Source organism: Hordeum vulgare, chromosome 2H (genome assembly GCF_904849725.1).
Source record: "Hordeum vulgare subsp. vulgare chromosome 2H, MorexV3_pseudomolecules_assembly, whole genome shotgun sequence".
In the NCBI taxonomy this organism is placed as follows: Eukaryota; Viridiplantae; Streptophyta; class Magnoliopsida; order Poales; family Poaceae; genus Hordeum; species Hordeum vulgare.
In genome coordinates this window covers 184,010,571-184,020,251 of record NC_058519.1, presented here as the reverse complement: position 1 = coordinate 184,020,251, position 9,681 = coordinate 184,010,571, and the positions used below count along the sequence as shown (strand labels likewise).

Sequence of the window (9,681 nt, the reverse complement as noted above, 5' to 3'; positions counted from 1 at the left end):
AAGGTCTACCAAGAATAATGGGACATGAAGGATTGCAATCTATGTCAAGTACAATGAAATCCACGGGTACATAGTTCTTATTTGCAACAATAAGAACATCATCGATCCCCCGCATGGGTTTCTTGACAGTAGAATCCGCAAGATGCAAATTAAGAGAACACTCTTCAATCTCATGAAAACTAAGAATATCACATAAAGACTTTGGAATCGCGGAAACACTAGCACCCAAACCACACAAAGCATTGCATTCATAGTTTTTGATCTTGATTTTGATAGTAGGTTCCCACTCATCATGAAGTTTTCTAGGTATAGAGACTTCTTATTCGAGCTTCTCTTCAAGCAATTTCATCATAGCATCTACGATATGTGTGGCAAAGGCTTTGCTTTGGCTATAAGCATGTGGAGAGTTTGCAATGGATTGCATCAAGAAAATGCATTCAAACAAGGAGCAACTATCATAATTGAATTCCTCAAAATCCAAAGTGGGAGTTTCATTACTACCCAAAATTTTGATTTCCTCTACTCCACTCTCCACACCTTTATCATCAAGATAGGTGGGCTCTGAATCATTGGGGCATTTTTCAACCAAAGTGGATTCATTTTGCAGCCCCTTCATCAATAGGTTTGACACGCGAAAACAAAGATTCAAGAGGAGTCACTCCAAGCACTTTAAGATCTTCGTGATTTGCATCACTAGAACGCACCCTTTTAAACCATTCATGCCTAGCGCGAATTTGGGCGGTTCTTTCTTTGCTCTCATTCATGGAGACACGCATAGCTTTTAAAGTTTCATCCAAGTTGACCTTGGGAGGAGCACATCTAACTTTCAAAGCATCAATATCACAAGACATACTATCAACGCTCTTAGCCAAATCGTCTATTTTGAGTAGTTTTTCCTCTATGGACGCGTTGAAAATGTTTTGAGAGTTGATGAACTCTTTGATATTACTCTCTAAGTCAGAGGGTAATTTGTTATGATTTCCATAAGTGTTGTTGTAGGAATTGCCATAATTGTTAGAGGAGTTACTAGGAAAATGCCTAGGAACATAGTTTCCTCTAAAAGCATTGTTGTTGCCAAAATTGTTCCTACCAACAAAATTAACTTCCAAACTAGCGTTTCTACTCTCAATCAAGGAAGATAGTGGCATGTCATTAGGATCTAAAGGAGAATTTCTACTAGCAACCAAATTCATCAACTCGTCCATCATAGCACTAAGCGAGTTAATTTCTTCTATAGCTTGTACCTTTTTGCTAGCAGGTGACATTTCAGTGTGCCACTGAGAGTAGTTGGTCATGATATTGTCTAGGAGTTTTGTAGCGTCTCCTAACGTGATTTCCATGAACGTTCCACCTGAGGCGGAGTCCAAGATATTGCGAGAAGCAAAGTTCAAACCAGCGTAAAAGATTTGTATAATAATCCACAAACTCAAGGCATGAGCAGGACAATTTCTAATCATTAACTTCATCCTCTCCCAAGATTGTGCAACGTGTTCATGATCAAGTTGCTTGAAATTCATGATATCATTACATAGAGAGATAATCTTAGCCGGCAGAAAATACTTGGATATGTAAGCATCTTTGCACTTATCCCAAGAATCGATACTATTTTTAGGAAAAGAAGAAAACCAAGTTTTGCGCGATCTCGCAACGAGAAAGGAAAAAGCTTCAACTTAATCACGTCATTATCCACATCTCTTTTCTTTTGCATATCGCAAAGTTCAATGATGGTATTGAGATCGGATGCGGCATCTTCACTAGGAAGGCCAGAGAATTGCTCTTTCATAACAAGATTCAGCAAGGCAGCGTTGATTTCATAAGATTCCGCACTAGCGGCGGGAGCAATCGGAGTACTAATAAAATCATTATTATTGGTACTCGAGAAGTCGCAAAGTTTGGTGTTTTCATCCATGATGACTTCAACAAACCAACAAGAACACAAGCAAGCACGAAAATTGGCAAAGGAAAACGGCAAAAGGCAAAAGAAAACGGCAAAGGAGAAAGGCAAAAAGGCAAAAGAAAACGGCAAGGCAGAATGGCAAATGAAAATGGCAAATGTGAAGTGGGGGAGAGGAAAACGAGAGGCAACTGGCAAAAAAGGTAAATGCAAGAGATGAGTTTGTGACACCTACTTGGATAGATCTTGACTTGATCTCTCCTCCCCAACAACGGTGCCAGAAATCCTTCTGCTACTGCGACAACAGACCTTCCCTGGCCACGGCGTCAGGAATCCTGCTGCTACGGCTACGCCTTTAGGGACTTCCTTGGCAAATATGCAAAGGATTTCCCCACGGCCTTGGATCCTTGCGTTGGTGTTCCCTTGAAGAGGAAAGGGTGATGTAGCACAACGGCGGTAAGTATTTCCCTCAGTTTGAGAACCAAGGTATCGATCTAGTGGGAGGATCTCGTCAAGTCACAAGTACCTGCCCAAACACAAAGAGCTTGCACCCAACGCTATGAAGGGGTTGGTAATCCCTTATAGATTGTTTGTAAAGTGAGAACTGAAAGCAAAAAGTAAACAAAGCAAAGTAAAGGTGAAAGTGTAGACGATAGTTGTGAATAGACCCGGGGGCCGTAGTGTTCACTAGTGGCTTCTCTCATGAAAGAAAGTAGACACTGGGTGAACGAATTACTGTCGAGCAATTGATAGAACCGCGCAAAGTCGTGACGTTATCTATGGCAATGATTATATCTATAGTCATCACGTCCAAAACAAGTACACCGATACTTTTTGCATCTACTACTATTACTTCACACGTCGACCGCTATCCAGCATGCATTTAGTGTATTAAGTTCAAAAGAACAGTGTATCGCCTTAAGCAAGATGACATGATTTAGATGAACAATCTCAAATTTATGATGAAAGCCCATCTTGTTACCCTTGATGGCAACAACACGATGCGTGCCTTGCTGCCCCTTCTGTCACTGGGAAAGGTCACCGCATGGTATGAACCCAAAACCAAGCACTTCTCCCATTGCAAGAATCATAGATCTAGTTGGCCAAACAAAACCCAAGACTCGGAGAGACTTACAAGGATATCAAATCATGCATATAAGAAATCAGCAAAGATTCAAATATAATTCATAGATAATCTGATCACAAATCCACAATTCATCGGATCTCGACAAACACACCGCCAAAGAGGATTACATCGGATAGATCTCCATGAAGATCATGGAGAACTTTGTATTGAAGATCCAAGAGAGAGAAGAAACCATGTAGCTACTAACTACGGACCCGTAGGTGTGAAGTGGACTACTCATGAGTTGTTGGAGAGGCGATGATGTTGATGTAGAAGCCCTCCAACTCTAAAGTCCCCTCCGGCAGGGCACCGGTAAGGGTCTCCACATGAGATCTCGCGGAAACGGAAGCTTCCGGCGGCGGAAAAGTGTCTTCGTGAATGCCCTAATTTTTTCTGCGATTTTAGGGAATTCATAGGCCAAAGAGCTAGGGCAGGGGAGCGCCAGGGAGGCCACAAGCCTGGGTGCCGCGAGCCCCCCTGGCCGCGGCAACAGGGCTTGTGGCCTCCCTGTGGGCCCCCTGCCTTGGCCCTCAAGCCCCCCGATCTTCTTCTGTTCTGGAAAAAAATATTTTGGGGATTTTATTCCGTTGGGACTCCGTTCCAAAATCAGATCTGAAAAGAGTCAAAAACACAGAAAAAGCAGGAACTGACACTTGGCACTGAATTAATAAGTTAGTCCCAAAAAAGATATAAAAGGTATGTAAAACATCCAATGTTGACAAGATAACAACATGAAACCATCAAAAATTATAGATACGTTTGAGACGTATCAGACCTTCATACTGCTTCAGATGCATGCCGTGTTTTTCATGCACACGTTGATGTTCCTGCTTTGCCTCCCGTGTATCATTTGTCTTCCCACAGACTCCCAAGAAGCGTAGCAAGTTCATGCAAAGATTCTTCGTTATGTGCATCACGCCGATTGAAGAGCGAACCTCTAGGTCTTTCTAATATGGTAGGTCCCAAAATACAGACTTCTTCTTCCACATGGGTGCGTGTCCCGCATCGTCATTCCGAACAGATAGTCCGCCAGGACCCTTTACAAACATTACTTGTAAATCATTGACCATATCAAGTATGTGATCACTAGTACGGAGGGCGGGCTTCTTATGGTGATCTGCCTCACCTTTGAAATGCTTTCCTTTCTTTCGACATTGATGGTTGGTCGGAAGAAATTGACGATGCCCCAGGTACACATTCTTCCTGCATTTGTCCAAATATATATTGTCGGTGTCATCTAAACAGTGTGTGCATGCATTGTATCCCTTATTTGTTTGTCCTGAAAGGTTATTGAGAGCAGGCCAGTCGTTGATGGTTACAAACAACAACGCCTGTAGGTCAAATTCCTCCTATTCGTTCTCATCCCACACACGTACACCATTTCCATTCCATAGATGTAAAAGTTCATCAACTAATGGCCTCAGGTACACATCAATGTCATTGCCGGGTTGCCTAGGGCCTTGGATGAGCACTGGCATCATAATGAACTTCCGCTTCATGCACAACCAAGGAGGAAGATTATACATACATAGAGTCACATGCCATGTGCTATGCTTGCTGCTCTACTCCCCAAAAGGATTAACGCAATCTGCACTTAAACCAAACCATATGTTCGTTGGGTCACGTGTAAAGGCGCTCCACTTTCTCTCGATCTTTCTCCACCGCGACCCGTCAGCGGGTGCTCTCAACTTCCCATCTTTCTTACGGTCTTTTATGTCCCATTGCATCAACTCGGCATGCTTTTTGTTTCTGAACAGAAGTTTCAACCGTGGTATTATAGGAGCATACCACATCACGTTGTCAGGAACCATCTTCCCGGTGCGCTAGACCTCAACATCATCAGGGTCATCTCTTCTGATCTTATACTGCAATGTGCCTCATACCGGGCATGCGTTCAAATCCTCGTACGCACCGCGATAGAGGATGCAGTCATTAGGGCATGCATGTATCTTCTGCACCTCCAATCCTAGAGGGCATAGAACCTTCTTTGCTTCATACGTACTGCCGGGCAATTCGTTATCCTTTGGAAGCTTCTTCTTCATTATTTTCAGTAGCGAACTAAATTCCTTGTCAGATACACCAGTGTCTGCCTTCCATTGCAACAATTCCAGTGTGGTACCGAGCTTTGTGTTGTCATCTTCGCAACTTGGGTACAACCCTTTTTTGTGATCCTCTAACATGCGATCGAACTTCAACTTCTCCCTTTCGCTTTCGCATTCTCTATGTGAATCAACAATGACCCGACGAAGATCATCATCGGGCACATCGTCTGGTCCCTATTGATCTTCAGCTTCCCCCATTGCAGCATCACCGTATTCAGGGGGCGAGTAGTTGTCATCATCCTCTTCTTCTACGTTGTCTTCCATCATAACCCCTCTTTGTCCGTGCTTGGTCCAAACATTATAGTGTGGCATAAAACCCTTTTGAAGCAGGTGGAAGTGAAGGGTTTTATAGTCGGCAAAAGCCTTCGTATTCCCACAGACAGTACATGGACAATGCGTAAAACCATTTTGCTTGTTTGCCTCAGCCGCTACGAGGAAATTATGCAGGACCTTAATATACTCTGAGGTGCGTCGGTCACCGTACATCCATTGCCGATTCATCTACGTCCATTATATAATAAAGTGTATTAAAAACCATTACAACATATCATGAATAGAAAAGTGACCAACTTAATAGAAATTCATCATCACATTAAAGACAAAGTAAGTGTTCAAAATAAATACATAACGTTCATACATAGTTCTTATTATTGAACAACATATAGCTCTCTAGAGCATCTAATTAGAACATACATTGAAACTGTAAAATTTAAATGCAACAACAGATGCGATCATAACCGCAACTAAGGTACCAATTGATCCAACGGCATAATGATACCAAGCCTCAGTATGAATGACATATTTTCTAATCTTTCTAATCTTCAAGCGCATTGCATTCATCTTGATCTTGTGATCGTCACACACATCGGCAACATCCAACTCCAATATCATCTTCTCCTCTTCAACTCTTTGTAATTTTTCTTTCAAGTAATTGTTTTATTTTTCGACCAAATTTAACTTCCTGGCAAGAATTTATATGTCGGTTCGAATTTCTGGTTCACATACCTCCTAGATTAAAAAATCTTTGTCACGTTGGTCGGCATAAGTGTCATAAACACTAAATAAAACAAATAGTTATGGAAGATAATATATACCACATCCGAATCATAGACAGGACGAGGACCGACGGAGGCGGATACCAAAACCATCGCACAATATAATAACAGCCAATAATAAAAGCAAGAAAATTACATAAGTATCTATCTAAATCATACAAGTAAGAACTTTTTTCTTTTAGAAAAAAGATGGGAAGAAGAGACTAACCACGGTGGTGTCGGCGCCGAGGTGGGCGCGGGCGAACAACGATGGTGAGGACGAGGACGGGATAGGGCGGACCACCAAAGCTAAACAAAATTTGAGGAAAATGGAGCTTGGAGAAGGAGATTCGAGAGGAGAAAGCTTAAGTGTGGCTCGGGCATTTCATCGAACATCTCATGTGCATAGGAGGTGAGCTAGAGCACCACAAAGCTCTCCCACGGCCGGCCAAAAAAATAGAGCAATGCACTGCTCTGCTCGCGGGCAGGGGGTATATATATGTCAACCATTTGTCCCGGTTTGTGGCTGGAACCGAGACTAGAGTTCAACATTTGGTCCCGGTTCCAGCCATAAACGAGGACTAATTGTTGTTGGCCATGAGCGAGTCATGGTGGTCCCGTTTCATTTATGAAACCGGGACCAAAGGGATCATACGAACCAGGACCAATGGACTACGAGGCCCGGCCGGCGCCCTAGCCTGACGAACCGGGACCAATGCCCCATGGGTCCCGGTTCATGAATGAACCGGGACTAATGAGATTTCATCAAGTGGACTAAAACCCTCTTTTCTACTAGTGAACCTTTCTCCTCAAATCTTTCTGAATCGAAACAAAAAGCAAATTTATATTCTTGAAAAATAAAAAAGAAACAACCAAAGCTGAACGTATAGGAGATTAGTATATTCCCTTATTAATCCCCTTACACAACGAACTCTCTTACACAACACGTACATAGATGGAATATTCCGCAACACATACTGTTCTATACCCAGCTTAGCTAGAGCTGATGAATTTGTTCTTCATCTATAGAGTAACCTTACAGAATAATCTATATATACTGATATGTAGCAACCACATAATCTTTCTAATTATTACTATCATGCTATATATATATATCGCGAGCTCTACTTCAAATATATGCGCATAGACGTCGTGCCGTACGCCCATCAGTTGTAGCTGGTGTTGGTCGACGTAGATACATTGGCCGATGGCGGGCACGGCGGCTTCGGCTTCGGCTTCGGCTTCGGGTTAGTCTTCGGCGGAGGCTTCCGCTTTGGCTTTGGCTTCGTCTTCGGTGCATTAGGAGGACACGGCCGCTTCGGCAGCGGCTTCGGTGGGGTTGGCTTCGGTGGCATGGGCGATGGCGGCGGCATGGGTTTCGGTGGCATGGGTGACGGTGGCGGCATGGGCTTCGGTGGAGCGGGCTTTGGAGGTGTGGGCTTTGGTGGCGTCGGCTTCGGCTTTGGTGGCTTCGGCTTCGGCTTAGGTTTGGGACCCGGGCTTGGGTGTTTGTGGTAGCATTTGTGCCCGCATGATTTGTAGCAATGCGCCTGTTTATCTGTAAATCAAAGGCATGTCAGATGGAGTCGTGCTTATATATACGGGTAATTAAGAAAGGTGCATGTTGCTTCTTTGGACGGTGGTACGTACGTGGTGGCATGTTGAGGCAGCTCTCGGAGATGCACATCTTGTAGCACACCGGCGGCAGCCTCTTGTAGCAGTCCACGATGCACGACTTCTTGCACCTAAAGTATTTCTCCCAGTCGCCACGGCCACCATCGTTGTCATCATCGTCGTCATCGTCGTCGTCGTCATCATCATCATCGTCATAGTCATCGTCGTCGTCGTCCTTATCATCTTTATCATCGTCATCGTCTTCGTCTTTATCATCCTTATCGTCGTCATCATCATCGTCTTTGTCGTTCTTATCATCGTTGTCGTCATCTTTGTCATCGTCGTCGTCCTTGTCCTCGTAGCCATCAGCGAGGTGGGCGGCTGCACCATCGGTGGAGGGTACTATTGCTGCAGTACCATCGGTAGAGTTGACGGGGATGGAGGCCGCTGCTGCACCATCGTCGACCGTCGTGTGGACGGCGGGCTGAGTGCGGTTGGCGGAGAGGACGGCGGCATCACGATAGCCGTCGCATTTGTGCATACAGGAAGAGTAGCACCGCCAGCAATGGGCACCCTTAATGAGTTGGGGATCGGCTGCTCCCGCCGCGGCGAAGAGCGACGCCATGGCCAGGAGGACGGCGATCTTGGCCGCCGCCATGAGGATCATGCTTCTCCGGTGAAATGTGTGGAAATGGAGATCGATGGTGTGGCTGCATATAAGAAAAGGTGGTACATATAGGCAGATGGAGTGTACATGTTCTCGCAGATCGAGTGCACGGGACATACAAACTGAATCAGTTGGCGCGCGACCTGGAGATGCAGCACGCGTCCGGCAACTGCGTACCTCCATGCTTAATTTGCTCGCTCCAGCTTCTCATGCGTCGCGCATGAATGCATTTGGTAAATTTGTCCGACCGACAACTTAGTTAGTTCTGCGGTAATTTCCTAGTTAGGCATCAGCCACACGTTTTGCACAGCTCCATCATCCCTAAACTATGCTCTTGTCCTCTCACCCCTAGGTCCAGCAACTCGGGTGTGATTGCATTAACCAAATGATTATAGAGAAATGACCTTCTGTACGTCACAACAGATATTTTCAATCGTTTGTGTGGTTTCTGTGTCGGTGCCTCTGCATGTGCGCGCGTGTGCATGTGCGTGTGCGTCGGGTGGGGTGGGGGGGGGGGGGGGCTTAGTTGAATACTCCTAAGATGTTTTTCCCTACTCCCGTATCATTTTTCCACCGTCGCCTCCATCCTCCTCTCATCGCCACCGGCGGGATTTGCCGGGCAAAGTCCGTGCGGCTCGGCGACGACGGGTCCTCTGCCTTCTCTCACACAGAATTGGGCGGCCCGGTCCGCTCTTCTTTGCGGGAGCTCGCGGCGGCGCGGGGTGGCTGCGCCCGGGGGGGGGGGGGGGTGGCTGCATCTGACGGGCTGACGCGGCGGTGCGGGAAGGCTGTAGAGGCGGAACCAAGATTTCTCAAAGCCTAGGGCTAAAACTAACTGACTAAATATAACGTCAAATAGCACGGACATTAATGTGTGTTATAAGTGTGCCAAAAAATCATAAGCAAAACGTAATAAAATTCATTATTACCACGAAAGGAAATTTCATAAAAAAATAGTTTAATGAAATGCATCATTGCAAACATGGTTTGGTACCATTTAGTGACGACTTGCTTAATTCAATACCATTGTTTCTTCATCAGTGGAAGGACCTCGATCTGCCAACATAAATTCAAGTATTTATAATCAAGACATTGGATATAGACTAAATCAATTGTTCATATGATATTTTGCAAAAAAGAGAGTACATGTTATACCATTTACACGAAGTCCACGAGGTAGTAGCCCCATGCGTTTCCTCATTTTTTGATAGCACTGTATAATCTTAATATCATCAATGCTTACA

At 44.8% G+C, this 9,681-nt stretch overlaps 1 protein-coding gene across 1 annotated transcript; it reads right to left on the bottom strand.

The window, feature by feature from the left end:
- Nucleotides 1-7,047: 7,047 nt before the first annotated feature.
- On the bottom strand, nucleotides 7,048-8,469 carry LOC123429891 (WW domain-binding protein 11-like). The gene is made up of 2 exons (XM_045113867.1): nucleotides 7,807-8,469; nucleotides 7,048-7,714 (listed from the first exon to the last, which is right to left on the bottom strand). The coding sequence occupies exons 1-2, from the start codon at nucleotides 8,435-8,437 to the stop codon at nucleotides 7,323-7,325; spliced, it is 1,023 nt and encodes a 340-aa protein (XP_044969802.1). The 5' UTR covers nucleotides 8,438-8,469; the 3' UTR covers nucleotides 7,048-7,322.
- Between the last annotated feature and the right edge of the window lie 1,212 nt (nucleotides 8,470-9,681).

What these genes read in the sequence shown, in the direction of transcription:
- LOC123429891 (XM_045113867.1), bottom strand. Translation starts at nt 8,437, where the DNA reads ATGATCCTCATGGCGGCGGCCAAGATCGCCGTCCTCCTGGCCATGGCG. An exon ending in CTGCCTCAACATGCCACCAC is followed by an intron (nt 7,715 to 7,806) that starts GTACGTACCACC and finishes TTTGATTTACAG; the next exon opens with ATAAACAGGCGCATTGCTAC.